The 16,432-nt window shown below is 42.6% G+C and overlaps 1 protein-coding gene across 1 annotated transcript in view; it reads left to right on the top strand.

Annotated features, from left to right (window-relative positions):
• Window positions 1–8,074, top strand: part of SH3RF1 (SH3 domain containing ring finger 1) — a 166,487-nt gene extending 158,413 nt beyond the window's left edge. Inside the window, exon 11 of the mRNA XM_065405235.1 lies at window positions 7,906–8,074. Coding sequence (XP_065261307.1) covers window positions 7,906–8,074 — 169 coding nt within the window. The remainder of the gene's footprint in view (window positions 1–7,905) is intronic.
• Window positions 8,075–16,432: the final 8,358 nt, after the last annotated feature.

Below are 16,432 nucleotides of genomic sequence, written 5' to 3'. Positions count from 1 at the left end.
AAAAGCACAATATGAACGAGAGGAGAGGTGGCGTGCTGAATCGCGGGCTGAAAATGATAGGTGGCGTCAGCTTGCAGACAGAAGGCAAGAGTCGATGCTCCGGCTGCTGGAGCATCAAACTGATATGCTCCAGCGTATGGTTGAGCTGCAGGAAAGGCAGCAGGAGCAGAGACCGCCACTACAGCCCCGTGTAACCAACAGCCCTCCTCCCCAAGTTCCATAGCCTCCTCACCCAGACGCCCAAGAACACGGTGGCGGGGCCTCCGGCCACCCAGTCACTCCACCCCAGATGATTGCCCTAGCATCAGAAGGCTGGCCTTCAATAAGAGTTAAAGTTTTAAACGGCAGTGTGTCCTTTTCCTTCCCTCCTCCCCCACCCATCCCGGGCTACCTTTGCAATTATCCCCCTAGTTGTGTGATGAATTAATAAAGAATGCATGAATGTGAAGTAACAATGACTTTATTGCCTCTGCAAGCGGTGCTCGAAGGGGGAAGGGGAGGGTGGGGTGGTTGGCTTACAGGGAAGTAGAGTGAACCGGGTGGGGGGGCGGAGGGTTCATCAAGGAGAAACAAACAGAAGTTTCACACCGTAGCCTGGCCAGTCACAAAACTCGTTTTCAAAGCTTCTCTGATGTGCACCGCGCCCTGCTGTGCTCTTCTAACCGCCCTGGTGTCTGGCTGCGCGTAATCAGCGGCCAGGCGATTTGCCTCAACCTCCCACCCCGCCATAAATGTCTCCCCCTTACTCTCACAGATATTGTGGAGCGCACAGCAAGCAGCAATAACAATGGGGATATTCTTTTCGCTAAGGTCTGAGTGAGTCAGTAAGCTGCGCCAGCGCGCTTTTAAACGTCCAAATGCACATTCCACCACCATTCGGCACTTGCTCAGCCTATAGTTGAACAGGTCCTGACTCCTGTCAGGCTGCCTGTGTACGGCTTCATGAGCCATGGCATTAAGGGGTAGGCTGGGTCCCCAAGGATCACGATAGGCATTTCAACATCCCCAACGGTTATTTTCTGGTCCGGGAAGAAAGTCCCTTCCTCCAGCTTTCGAAACAGACCAGAGTGCCTGAAGACGCGAGCATCATGTACCTTTCCCGGCCATCCCACGTTGATGTTGGTGAAATGTCCCTTGTGATCCACCAGGGCTTGCAGCAGCATTGAAAAGTACCCCTTGCGGTTTATGTACTCGGTGGCTTGGTGCTCCGGTGACAAGATAGGGATATGGGTTCCGTCTATCGCCCCACCACAGTTTGGGAATCCCATTGCAGCAAAGCCATCCACTATGGCCTGCAAGTTTCCCAGAGTCACTACCCTTGATATCACCAGGTCTTTCATTGCCCTGGCAACTTGGATCACAGCAGCCCCCACAGTAGATTTGCCCACTCCAAATTGATTCCCGACTGACCGGTAGCTGTCTGGCGTTGCAAGCTTCCACAGGGCTATCGCCACTCGCTTCTCAACTGTGAGGGCTGCTCTCATTCTGGTATTCTGGCGCTTCAGGGCAGGGGAAAGCAAGTCACAAAGTTCCATGAAAGTGCCCTTACGCATGCGAAAGTTTCGCAGCCACTGGGAATCGTCCCACACCTGCAGCACGATGTGGTCCAACCAGTCTGTGCTTGTTTCCCGGGCCCAGAATCGGCGTTCCACAGCATGAACCTGCCCCAGTAACACCATGATTTCCACATTGCTGGGGCCTATGCCTTGTGAGAGGTCTATGTCCATGTCAATTTCCTCATCACTCTCATCGCCGCGCTGCAATCGCCTCCTCGGCTGGTCCTGGTTTTGCTTTGGCATGTTCTGGCTCTGCATATACTCCAGGACAATGCGCGTGCTGTTCATAGTGCTCATAATTGCCGCGGTGATCTGAGCGGGCTCCATGATCCCAGTGCTAGCTATGGCGTCTGGTCTGAAAAAAGGCGCGAAACTAGTATCTGACGGACCAGGGGAGGGAGGGAGGGAGGGAGGGAGGGGCGAGTGATGACATGGCGTACAGGTACAGGGAATTAAAATCAACAAAGGTGGCTGTGCATCAGGGAGAAACACAAACAACTGTCACACAGAATGGCCCCCCCCAAAGATTGAACTCAAAAGCCTGGGTTTAGCAGGCCGTTGATTTGACGGAGGGAGGGGGAAGCAAATGAATACAGAACAAATCTATTTTTTACATCTTAAGACGACGGTGCAGCATGACTGATAGCCCTCGGCATCTTCTGGGTGCTTGGCAGCAAATACTGGGCGCTTGGCAGTTAGTGTACTAAGACTGATAGCCACATTTTTCCTGTATGATGACGATGGCCTTCAGGCCTATTGCACGATCTGCTGCTCAGGGAAGACTCTGCTAACGTGCGATGATTCAACTTGTAATAGGAAAAGACTACAGTTACCAGTCGTAATACACCATCTACTGCCAGAAGGCAAAAGGCTGGTGCAATGCAGCCCTACGGCTGCCAGCCCCACGGCTGCCAGCACCCAGATCGCCGATGAAGGCTACCAGTCATGCTGCACCGTCTACCGCCAAAAGGCAGTTAGCTGCTGCTGCTGTGTAGCAATGCAGTCCCACGTCTGCCGGCACCCAGATGACATATGGTGACGGTGAGCTGAGCTGAGCGGGCTCCATGCTTGCCGTGGTATGTTGTCAGCACAGGTAACCCAGATAAAAAGGCGCGAATCTATTGTCTGCCGTTGCTCTGATGGAGGGGGAGGGGCCTGACGACATGTACCCAGAACCCCCCGCGACACTGTTTTGCATCATTCGGGCATTGGGATCTCAACCCAGAATTCGAATGGGCAGCGGAGACTGCGGGGACTGTGGGATAGCTACCCATAGTGCAATGCTCCGGAAGTCGACGCTAGCCTCGGTACTGTGGACGCGGTCCGCCGACTAGAGCACTTAGAGCATTTTATGTAAGGACACACAATCAGCTATATACAACCGATTTCTATAAAACCGGCTTCTATTAATTCGACCTAATTTCGTAGTGTAGACATACTCTCAGTTGTCTTCACCTTCATTTTCCTGTTTGTTCATAATCTGGAAAAGAAAAACAAGCTTTCCTGCTTTTTCAGGTCCCAAACGATTTCTCAATTTGGAATGAATTAGTCCAAAGGAAGAAAATATTCTTTCTACGCCGGCAGAAGCTACTGCTGTTAAAAGTGAGATTATCACTTCAACTGTCTCTGAATCCAAGTGCTTAAGTGACTTCCACCAGTTCACTGGTGTGACTTTCTTTAAAATATCATCAGCAAACATATATTTCTTGAATGGTTCACCCTTAGCTCTGAAGTTTATTATAGTTGGCATTATGGAGGGATGATTGCTGGATGTCCATATCATAGCCAACTCCTCTTCTTCAGCAGTTAAGGTTTGACCCTGGTACCGAATATTGAGAATATTTGCAAGAAAATGAGCTGGAGATAGTGCTTGTCCCCTTCGTTTTTTTAATGCTTGTAATTTAACTCTCTCATTGCATATTTCTCTTTTTAAGATCTCACTCAGTTCCTTCCAAATTTCAACAGCGTCAGCAATAAAACATCTGTTTCCCTGCATTTTGTTCAAGGCTACAGAAATAGGCTTCAGGGTATTCAGCATGTGTTCAACATTTTTCTTAAAGCCAATGTTGAGAACTTTGGCTGTGGCAGTGCCATCTGTTTTTTCACAATTTTGTTCACAAACTGTCATCAGATTAGGCCAGTTCTAGATATAGTACTCAAAACAGTCCACTACTGAATTCCATCGCACGTCTTGTGGGAGAGTTATCTTGGTTCCGCTCACTTTTTTCAGAGCAGCTGCTGCTAAGTGGTTGTTACAGAAGTATTTTGCAATTTTAACAACATTAATCTTTATTTCTGGAACACTGAATTCTTTGGCTAGGAGATGCATCAAATGAGCACTGCAACCGTATGTTATTAGCTTAGGACTCTCTTCACTCTCTTCTAAATAAATTCTTCTAATCTTGGATACATTTGCAGATTTTTTTTTTTCTTTTTGCTACAGGTGATATACTGTGGCTATGTGATATACAAGACGTGACTGAAACATTATTATTGGCAGATAACTCTGAAACTATAGAAAATGGTGGTGCTCTTGAAGGCGGATAGTCTTCAGAATCCTGTATGTTGAGGATGGATTCTCCTAAACAAAATAAGTCAATGCAGTTATTTAATTATTATTACCATAGTGCTCATTTAGTATTACTCGTTGCATTCACTGACGCTCAGTACTACTTAAAAGGTGAAATTGTAAAAGGAAGATCTGCCTATTTCAGCTATTTATTTTTTATCACAACTGCATCTAAAATGATAGTACCATAGAGTAACTACTATATTTTTTGCTCAAACATGAGAATTCAAGAATAGTCCAGAAGGAAGACAGGCAGTCCTTAAGAAAGAAGTATGAAACAAAAAAGTTTATCAACCTGAAGATCCTGCATGTTCAGACATGTTCCTTTCATCATCTTCAACGTAGCTTCCTCCTGAGAAGGAACACTTCTCAGGATGTAGTTTCAGTCGGGCACCCAGGCCTTGCATTTCTTTGTTGCACTGTTTGCATTTTGCACGCATGCCTGTTTTACCCACAGGTAGAGGAACTTCATTAAAATATTCCCAAACTAGGTCTCTTTTACAGCCTGCTGCCATTATATGTTTTCCCTTCTAGTGAGAGAATGGTATGGTAGATCTCAAATCAATGAAGGCTACACTCAGAAAGACCTCAAGACTTCTGGAATATGCTGCTCAAACAGTTTCACTTTTGTTTCTACTGCCTGTCCCTCCCTTCTCACATTTGGGTCCAGACTTCTTCTCCTTGTCCAGATCTATTCCGCCCCCAACGATCTTCTATTCATTGAACTTTTTGAAACTTTGCACTTTTAGGGAGAGGTAAGGGATTGACTCTGTGTACACAAATTTGCAGAGGGACGATAGCGTTGAGGTCTGTTATTTCTCACCTCATTTATTTGTTTAAAAACATTTTTGCTGTTATCTCTGGAGACACAAATCCACAGTTTGAGAACTGCAAAACTAAGCATCTCCTAAATAACCTAAATAATCTATACAGAATCCCCTGGAACTCCATGAGATTGGGTCCCTAATCCATGAACTATTGGAACTCATTTATAAAACTTTTCTTACACATTACATGAATATATTGTCTCATACTATAGAATTAGAATTTATAATCCCTATTCCATGATGAGATATCTTTGAGGTATAATGTATCTTAATTAAAACTATCTTTAGATAGGCTTTTTCCTCAAAAAGCATTTTATCAAAAAATCCGATTTAAATTTTAAAAAAATCTGATTTATTTTTATTTTTATTTTTATTTTTTTTAAAGTATTGATTTTTATCCACCCTGAAACTTTCTCTTAGCTGCACCTGGTAATCTTGCTCTGGTTAAAACTTCATTAGAGTTTCTATTTTAAGCCTGTTTTGCCAGCGGGTTATAACTTAACAATGAAAATGTGCTCCAGTTACAAATATGGCATATGTGGTCGCATCCAAAGCAATTGTTTTCCCAAACTGTACCACAAAATTGGTTTGGCAAATTTTATATAATCCAAGTACTAATACAATAAATCTGCAGTGTTCTAACAGAACCATTTTGGGTTGCTATAACTCAAAGATAGCTTTGATTTATTAAATCAGTATATAAATAAAATTTGACAAGTGATTAATTCCTAATATGATCTTCACCACATACAAGTTTTTATTTAAAGCAGTAAAACTTTGCCAAAAGACTTTAAAAAATGTCTACTGTGCTGGTACATGTCCCTGAATATTTTGACTGTATCCATATATTTAGTTTATATATAATAAAGCTCCTTCAGTGGTTTTTCTTTTTTGTTTAGCTTTTTTAAAAAAAGAATAAAATATACTCAGACAAATAGCATACAGGTAACATGAGTCTCTCTCTTACAGTGATGTAGCATATAGTGTATTGCTTGTCAAATTAGTCCTTATGCTGTGGCTATTAAACATAACAAGGTGGGTTGTTGCAGGTATTTCATCTTTACTCTGAATATTTTGGCATTTTCTGTTTGTCAGACCTTTAACATATTATTGTATTTCTATTTAATAGTCTTTATGGTTGCAAATTCTATTTATTTTTGCTGGAAATTCCAGATGCTTTTTGCCAAACATATGGCCTAGTAGTGCACTTAGCTATTTTTAAACTGGAAGATTGAGAGTTCTGCATTCAGTGATGGGCTATAGTTGTATCTGACTTTAACATGAGGACATGAATTGTATAGATAGGGTTGGAGTACAAAACAGTCCTGTGAAACTGACAGAGATTAGAAGCACAGCTGTCTGCAAAGTTGTAACAGATCTAAATTGTAGGCCTTTTTGAACTGGAACTACTGTAAGGGTATGTCTACACTGCATACTTCTTTCAGCAGTGTGTAACGTACATACACACGTAGTCCCCTTTGAGACAGGTATAAATAACAGCGTAGACCACAAGGCACAGCTTAGGCAAGAAGAGTAAGAAGGGTGTGGGTAAGTACCTGATAACATACCCTGCATGATTCTCCACTTGCCCAAGCTGTACCTCCTTGTCTACACTGCTGTTTTTAGCAGTGTAGTGTCCTGCTGCCTCCCCCCCCACCCTGCGGGAGCCCTCCCCTGCTGTCTGCTCTCTGCCAGAGTCTTTCACTGACTTATGTAGCTCCACTCCGCAATGTGGATGCACCCTGCCTTTCACTGCAGCATGTAGCTACAAGTATGCTTAGGGTGGCCATACGTCCAGCCCTAGCCACGGGTGTCATGGAGCTTGGGGGCGGGCAGCCCCAGCTGCAGGCAGCACAGGGCTCGGATGCTCAGCCCCAGGGGAGGGGGTGTCCCATTTTTACTGTAGGAAATATGGTCACCTTACATATGTTACATACCGCTATCAGTGATGTATAGTATAGACATAGCCCAAGATGGCTGAATGGTCCTATATGTGCTTTAAACAGATTTGGGAGAAAGTGAGTTTTAGGAAATGTTTTTAATTTGGTATGTAACTTGTGAGTGTAAGAGTATTAATTTTATATTACAGTGAGATAATTAGAGCTTTTTTCTTATGGTATTTGAAGAAAATGTTTATCTTCAACAGTCCATATGCCAGAGGAAAATGCTGATCTACACGTTATGTACAGTAATAATTTATTATTTGTGTTACAGTAGCCCCAAAACATGCTAGGCACTGTCTAAACAAATAAGGTAGCACGCTTCTTACTCTGAAGATCTTATCATCTAGAAAGACAAAAATAATAAACATGCAAGCAAGTACATGTCTTGTTAGTTACTCTTTTAAAATATGTCACAACATGATCATGCAATTGGAAAATGAAGTACAGTTACTGCTGTGCAATTTTTAAGTCTGATTATTGTTAAGTAACTGTAGCTGGAAGAAGACAGCACATATATATCCAAAAATGTGTTTACATTTCTTTCCCATTGCCTGTCATAACCCCCTTATATATTTTTACAGGGATCTTAATGAAAGACCATAAGAGGTATTTTATGTACATTTGACTTGGATTCCTTATGTTAACATTCTGTTATTTTCTGTCCAGGATACGTTTATTTTTCAGTTCTTATGAGCTCTGTAACTACACCTCTACCCCGATATAACGCTGTCCTCGGGAGCCAAAAAATCTTACCGCGTTATAGGTGAAACCACGTTATATCGAACTTGCTTTGATCCACTGGAGTGTGCAGCCCCCCCCTCTCTCCCGGAATGCTGCTTTACCGCGTTATATCTGAATTCATGTTATATCATGTTGCGTTATATCGGGGTAGAGGTGTAGTTCCAGGAAGCTTCCTGTTCTGATAAGTTGTAACATGTATAGGAACTTTTTTGTAAACAGTGCAATATTTTGTAAAAAATCCTAAACTAAAATGCTTTTTTATTGTACAGATACAGGGTTGTGGTCTCCTATCCTCCTCAGAGTGAAGCAGAACTTGAACTTAAGGAAGGGGACATTGTTTTTGTACACAAAAAACGTGAGGATGGCTGGTTCAAAGGCACACTGCAACGAAATGGAAAAACTGGCCTTTTCCCTGGCAGCTTTGTAGAAAACATCTGAGAAGATCCTTTTCAACAGATGCAAATCACACTACACTATAAAATAGCACAAATATATTAGCAAAAAGAGTGCAGTCATGGAAGACTTTCAAATGACTGTAATATAAACAAAATTATATATATTTCTCCAGTGTTCTATAGCACAATTGCAAGCGAACAAAGATGATGAAGGCATCTGCTATTTTTATCACTTTGGATTCTTAAGTGTAATGTGTGCCTTGTACTGTCTCATTTATTATACAGGGGAACTCTTTTTTCTTCAAAAATGTTACACAAATGAACCATTGTTTACAAGGCTGTAACTAATTTATTCTTTCTTTAAAACTTGAATTTTGTGTAATAGCTAAATTCTTGTGATTATGATTTTAACAAATTATTAATTTATGAAATGGTAGCTAAGGGGAAGCTGGATTCTCTCCTTATGAGTGAGTGATTATCTCTAACATAGAGCCTCCCATTTTTCCTCCTGACTTTTTTTCCCACTGTGTATGACAGTGGAATTAGTCTTTGTTTTATGGGTTAATGTTGAGTTGTGGTGTCAAACTGAAATTGCAAACTGGGGGGAAAAATGGAATTGTGTGGTTTTTTACTTAGGACAGAATATATCAGTTGTTCTTGAGTCTAATTCTATTCCTTAATAACTGCCCAAGCAGTGTAACATTTCTGGAAGGCAAAGGCATAACAGTGCAACTGAATAAACCTCAACAATCTGAAGGATGGGAAGGAAGAAATTGAGAGGATGCCAATAAGAAATTCCCTGTAGGTTCTGTTTGTCCAAGAATTTGGATAGCTGAACAAAGTTTAACTTTGCATATTTGGCTAGTTCTTTGGGCATTTAGTACTCTCAGGATGTAACTGAGATAAAACGAATGTTAAAGCTCAACAGTAGAACAAATTATATTTGGGAAACACTTCTAGTTTGCTAACAGCGACTTATTTCCTAGGGTTGAAAATTTGAGTAAAATTCAAGTTGTATTCAATGGCTAAAAATGCCTAAGAAATATAATTTGCTTTGGGTTTTTTTTGTTTTTTTTTCAAAGTGATCTGCATGGCCAGGAGACATTTTAAAATGTTTGAGCAATAGTGATGGTAAGTGATGCACTTGTGTTAAAGTAAAAGGCTGTAAAGAGACACTGTGAAAACTTTGCTAAATTTTTAACTGTTGCTACTTTGATACATTCTGACTTTTTCATTGTCTTGCATGTATTACTGAAGTCTCACAGTAATGTAAACTGTGCATGATTTGTATTTTTAATTCCAATTTCCTGTTGTGGGTTATTTTGCTCTGGAATTTGCCCATTGCAGGGGATATTAAGTAAACCAGAATTCTGTTGTAGTCCAAAATCCACTGACCAAGACTAGTGAGTGACTCACTCTCAACACAGTAGGTGCCCAGTGTTTGAGTCAATAATAAAACATTTTTACATCACTCCAGATGATAGGTATAAAGAAGAAATCCTGCAAGGAGAACACTACTTTTACTCTTTATGGGTTTTGTGAGAGGTTTGATGCTGGTGAACCCACAGCATATAGCTGGGACAGCATCCAGCTGAGCTTGTCTTTTTTACTGTTGCTTAATTATAATGGTTTCATTGCTCTCACTTGTAAGGTACTAAACACCATCAATTCCCATAAAAGTCAATGGAAGTTGAGGATGTTCAGCATCTCACAAAGTGGGGCCAGCAGTGTGATGTTATGTTGTGCAACACACAGAAAGGAATATACTAGCTGGTGATGAATTAAATCGTTGGCATAACTTCTGATTAAAATGCAACTGAAATTTTAATGTTATAAATTACAAATGGAAGAATAATAAACATTAACCGTAAGGATTTCTTGCAATATCAGGTAGTGTCATGATGGTCTTAAAAATAAATATCTATAAATATATATAGCTGGAAATGACAACATTCCTAAGCTAACCATCTGTATGAAACACTGTACAATTCAATTCTTGTGCTTTTTAAATATTTTTAAATAATTTACTTGAATATTCATGTAATATATTAAGGTTTTGTGAAATGAACTTTAGTTAGGAAGAAGCTGTCATCAGCTTTCATCAGCATAAATTGACACTAATGTGTCAAAATATTCTTATTTTGGGAAATTAGTGCATTTTATATTTAAAAAAAAAAAAAGACTACTAAAGGTTTAAAAAAAACCTTTTTTTTTTTCTAGCTCTCTACTCTCCATACTTTGTGACTAAAGTACCTCTATTCATAAGGTGTAAAGTCAGTTAAAATATCAGCTGTTACTAGTTCTGTTAGATTAAATACATTTTCTATTGACTTTTTAAAGACACTAAATTAATGTTTTGTAACAAGGGCTTGTTACACAACAGTGCAACAATGATTAAAAATGCAGTTTATCATGCCTTTCTTGTGATCTTTGTAGGGTTGGCTTTTGTTTTTCGGGATTAAGTCAGCGTAAAAACAGACAAACCCTGTGCATATGTTTTGTGTAATTCCATAAAGAATTTTTGTAAAATATTGTGTGTCTATCTTTGTGGTCCAGGAAATGTTAAGTATTGATTTACTGTGTTAAGCTTCTATTCCTAATAAATATTTTCTTAGCAAACAGCTTAAGCAGAAAGTGTATGCAAAAATTAAATAGAAATTACTTATAACAAGTTTACAAATAAAACTAACAAAACTTAATTTCAGAATTCACAGGTGGATGTGTGTGTTTATAAAGAAAAAAATTATTCATATACCATAAGATGCATTTCAAGGGGAAGTTCAGAAAAATATAATGATGTAGCAGCAGGGAGGACTAGATGACCTGATTGATCTTTTCCATATTGATGATTTTGTCAATAATCTCACCACAAGAAGATTTCCAGGTGAAGCTGAACATGTCTAATTACATCAGTTTAAGACTGGCAGAGTATCATCAGGTACATATGAATAGTAAAGTGTTTCCCTGGAAGGATAAGTGTCTGGTATATTTGGATAGTCATTTTCAGATTACAACAGCAGGAATTCTTTTGGACTTTATTGCAAAATTCAGTGTCTAAAACCACAAGAAAAGAGGAAGTTAACATTGTTTTGTATATGTGTGAATGAGGGAGGTCAGACCAGCATATCTCTCCATTTTTAGAAGCATTTGAAGAAATTATGTACCCAAATCATACTGACAAAATAATGTGATTTGTCTGCTTTGTTATGAATTTATCACCACAATGTTATTACAGAGAAGTGAATGTTATTTACAGTCAGAGCAATATTAATCACTGGTGTAAGTAGGTGCAACTCAATGAAATCAATGCACACTCTTCATCAGTAGTCTATTCAGCTCTGAGTGTCTTAATCTGACTGTATGCATGCACTTTCTAATTTTGTCTATAAATATCCCCCCACGCAACTTGACAAATGTTTACCTTGCATGCTGTTCTGCCCTTTGGACATTGAAAATGTACAGATAATTACAAATATGGGATGGAATTTCAACCCATATTTAATAGTTACTGCTAATTCTGTTTACATGACTTAATAGCTATACAGATCTTAAAATGTAATATACGCTTTAGGCAAATGGAGAGGGATTGTTTTATATTCAGGGTAGAGGGGAAAGGAGTATGTTTTAATGTAAAAGGGACTGTCTATGGTAAGAGACTGGTTGAGAAAAGGTAGAGAGGGAATGAGTAGAGAAGAGGGAAGAGAGGCAAGATGGAATGGTGTTGAGACAAATGAGAAGGAGCTAGAAGAGAACATGAGATGGGGACCTCAGTTTTAGGGATGGCTTGAAGGATGAGAGGGTAAAGGGAAGGGGGTATGATATGCATTCTATGGTATGCATTTCCTTGAACAAAGTGCAATACAAACCCCCTGTCTGGCTGTGGTTTAGCACCAAGCTTTACCATGAGCTGTCTACTCTCAATGCCACAGATTAACAATATGCCTGCCCTACCTTTGCCTGCAGCAATAACTGTATCATAATCTGCAATGGTCTGATGCTTAGTATAAGCATTTTTTGTTTTCCTTCTCTTTTATGCAGAGTAGTCTCAGGATGGCCAAATTGCCTTGCCTAATGTCAAACAGTTCACTTTGACTTCACTCATGATGAGTGCTCCTTTTTACCTTTGAGGGTTTCAGAGTGCTGTTCTGAGATATTTGGATATTACTTCCCATTTAAGTACCATGATCCATATGGGAGCTGCACTACATACGGCACAGTCTTCCTGTTTGATTTCTTTGCATTGGAACCAAATTGAGATATTGTCTGTTTTGTTGTTGTTGTTGTTTTTTGTCTTATAAATTGCTTAGTCTTAGAAAAACAAGTTCTTTTCTCCCCCTTCTCTCCGGTGCATTTGATAAATTACTGTGGATCCCCACCCTATTTGCATAATTTGAACACGAGAGGCACATTATACCACATTAGTTCAAGGGATAAATAAACCAAACTAATTGGGGCATGCAATAAGTGGGCACAGACTAGGGTTTGTGTTTGGTTTGTGTGTTGTAATCAACTCCAGGCCACGGCCCCTATTTTTTTTAATAAAGAAAAAGTCCTCCTTAATTTATATCACCAAAAAGAATATGGAATTAGGCTTTACAGTGGATGTACAATACATGTTAAGTTTTTCTTTTCTTGCAGCTGAAGCAAAAGCAAGCCCTTGCTGTGAAATATTGCATTAGGAACACATTTGGCTCATTAGTGCTTAATAAATCTCTAATGTCATTTTTGTGCAAATAAAAATTCAAGCCTTAAAATTATTTATTTTATACATGGCATTTAAGGATGTCATGAGAGGGTGAAACTTTACATAACTATCCTAGTAGAACAGACCAGGTTTTACAGATGAATTTAGTTTTCTTATTTAATGTATATTCAATGATCTCCCTAAAATCAGGAAAGTCAGAAATAAGGTAGCTGCTCTAGCTTTCTTTCATAGTCATGGAAATGCAGCACTTGATTAAGAGAAGATCACTTGCTGTTTGGAGAACTTCCTGTACTACTTAAGACACAACATGTCAGATTGAGAATGAAAATTTCAGCACTGAGTTTTCCAGCTTTTGTGGTTAGTTAAACCTTTAACGTTACTTGTGAATGTGATTTTTTTGTTATGGTTAATTTCCTGTCAACTTTCATGAGGATTTTAAAATAGGTGACTATAGTGGTTATTTATAGCATAGTCATGGGCTATGGATGATGGACTCTATCTTTGGGCTCAACCTAAATAAATAACACCCACAACTGTTCCTCATACATAGAGAAGAAAAGCTTCCTCTATCTGCTGCAGGATTCCATAGCTACCTAGGAGCCACATTTCCAAATTTTGCCCAACCCAATGTGTTCCAAGGTCACATAAGAGTACTCTTTCCTCACCAAGTGACCTCATCTGTTCTTATAGTTCATTACTACTTCTCTGTTGATGAGTCTCAAATATACCTCTCCATCTGCTCACATCTCTTCTTTATTACTTTTATTTATTGGATATATTTCTAAAAACAACCTCTGAGAAGTAGAATCAAAGGTTCTTCTTCGAGTGATTGCTCAGGTGTATTCCACTTTAGGTGTGCATGCTCGCCGCGTGCACCGGTGCCCAAAGTTTTTCCCTTAGCAGTACCCGTACTGGGGGAGCGCCGCTGCGACCCCTAGAGTGGCGCCTCTATAGCGCTATAAGGGGAGCTGCCCACTCCCCCCACCCTCAGTTCCTTCTTGCCGCCAGTGAAGGTAGTCGGAACATCTTGCTCCAGCCTTGCTGCAGCTTCTATAGTTGACCTTAGTGGTACAGTTTCTTCTAGTAGTCTTTCGAGTAGTTAAGAGTGGGCTTGGGGCTATGTTAGTCCCAGTTCAGCGTATAGAATTCATTGGGGCAATGCTGGACTCCTTAAGGGCCACAGCCTCTCTTCCTCTGGGCAGGTTAGAGACCCTCAGGGACCTCATCGCCTTGGTCACGGCCTTCCCCGTGACAACGGCAAGGGCGTGCCTTCAGATACTCGGGCACATGGCGGCATGCACGTATGTAGTCTGCCATGCCAGGCTCAGAATGAGGCCCCTCCAGCTCTGGCTGGCCTCTCAGTACTCCCAGGCACGAGACGGGCTGGCCATGGTCGTCATGGTACCGCCCCAGGTGGTTGCCTCCCTACAATGGTGGTCCCTCCCTAGCAACATGCTGCAAGGGGTCCCCTTCCGGGAACCCTCCCCGTCATTAGACCTGGTGTCAGATGCCTCGGATCTGGGATGGGGAGCTCATACAGGGAATGTCCAAACCCAAGGGAGATGGTCGGCCTCGGACTTGTCCCTCCACATAAATGTCAGGGAGCTCAGGGCGATACGGTTTGCGTGCATAGCCTTCAGCATGCACCTTCAAGGGAAGGTGGTCAGAGTCCTTACGGACAACACCGCTGCCATGTACTACATCAACAGGCAAGGCGGGACTCATTCCTCCGCCCTATGCCTGGAAGCCCTGAGCCTATGGGAATTCTGTATAGCCCACAATATCTCCCTGTGAGCCTTTCACCTGCCCGGCGTCCGCAACGTGTGAGCCAATCGTCTCAGCAGGGTTTTCTCTCACCAGTACGAGTGATCGCTCCACTCGGAGGTCACACTCCTCTTTTGAGAGTGGGGAATTCCCCGGGTTGACCTCTTTGCAACCGATTAGAACTGGCACTGCCTCCAGTTCTGCTCCAGGGGAGGAGTGGGGAAGGGGGCGATCTCGGATGCCTTCCTCCTTCAGTGGTCAGGCCAACTCTTCTATGCCTTCCTCCCCTTCCCCCTGATCGACAAGGTCCTGCAAAAAGTAAAAACAGACAGGATGCGGGTTATCCTCATAGCCCCAGATTGGGCCCGACAACACTGGTACGGGACCCTCTTGCACCTCTTAGCGGCCCCCCCGCAGAGGCTGCCGCTTTGCCCGGACCTCCTCTCCCAAGAAGGGGGCCGCCTCCTCCATCCCAACCTAGCCACGCTCCACTTGACAGCGTGGTTGCTCAATGGTTAGATGAGGAGGAGGGGAGGTGTTCGGAGGACGTCAAACGAGTTCTGCTGGAAAGCAGAAAGCCGTCCACACAGCGGACGTACCTGGCAAAGTGGTCCAGATTCTCTAGGTAGGCGGCGGAGCGGGGTACCTCCCCATTGTCCGCACCGCTCCAGATCATCCTTGATTACCTCCTGTCCGTTAGGACTCAAGGGCTAGCTCCCACCTCTGTCAGGGTGCACTTGGCGGCCATATCGGTCAATCGGTTTTTTCTCATACTATGACCTCCCGCTTTCTAAGAGGCCTGGATCATTCATTCCTATACGTTAGGTCCCCCGTTCTGCAATGGGACCTAAACCTAGTGTTATCCCGTCTCACGGGACTTTCTTTTGAACCCTTGGCCATGTGATCCTGGTCTCACCAGTCATGGAAGGTAGCATTCCTTGTAGCTATCACATCAGCCCAACACGTCTCAGACCTCAGGGCTTTGACCTCGGAACCCCCATATACGGTCTTCCACAAGGATAAGGTCCAACTCCGCCCACACCCCACATTCCTTCCAAAGGTGGTCTCCGCCTTCCATATGGAACAGGACATTTTCCTCCCAGTGCTCTGCCCTAAGCCCCATTCCTCCAACGAGGAACGTCGCCTGCACACGCTCGATGTGCGTAGAGCGCTGGCCTTCTACCTCGACCGGACCAAGCCATTCCGGAAATCCTCGCAACTGTTCACTGCGTCGGCCAAGCGTACGAGGGGGAAACCAATTTCCACCCAGCGCCTTTCCCGCTGGATCACCTCGTGCATACGCACGTGCTATGACCTGGCAAAGGTTCCCCCGCCACTGATCGTCAGGGCACATTCAACGAGAGCTCAGGCCTCGTCGGCTGCCTATGTAACCCACGTCCCGATCCTAGACATCTGTAGGGCTGCCACGTGGTCCTCTGTCCACACGTTCTCTTCGCATTATGCGATCATTTCCCATGCGAGGGATGACGTTGGGTTTGGTAGGGCGGTACTGCATCCCGAAAACCCTTAAACTCCTACCCGCCTCCATCAGATATAGCTTGGAGTCACCTAATGTGGAATACACATGAGCAATCACTCGAAGAAGAAAGGACAGTTACCTGTTCCGTAACTGGCGTTCTTCGAGATGTGTTGCTCAGGTGTATTCCACAACCCGCCCTCCTTCCCCTCTGTCGGAGTTGTCCGGCAAGAAGGAACCGAGGTGGGGGGAGTGCGCAGCTCCCCTTATAGCGCTATAGAGGCGCCACTCTAGGGGTCGCAGCGGCGCTCCCCCGGTACGGGTACTGCTAAGGGAAAAACTTCCAGCATCGGTGCACGTGGTGAGCACGCACACCTAATGTGGAATACACCTGAGCAACACATCTTGAAGAACGCCAGTTACGGAACAGGTAACTGTCCTTTCTTCCCAGCCTG

The sequence above is a fragment of the Emys orbicularis genome, chromosome 5 (assembly GCF_028017835.1).
Source record: "Emys orbicularis isolate rEmyOrb1 chromosome 5, rEmyOrb1.hap1, whole genome shotgun sequence".
Classification (NCBI taxonomy): domain Eukaryota; kingdom Metazoa; phylum Chordata; order Testudines; family Emydidae; genus Emys; species Emys orbicularis.
The sequence above is the reverse complement of the archived record's forward strand: the minus strand, read 5'-3'. Positions and strand labels throughout refer to the sequence as shown.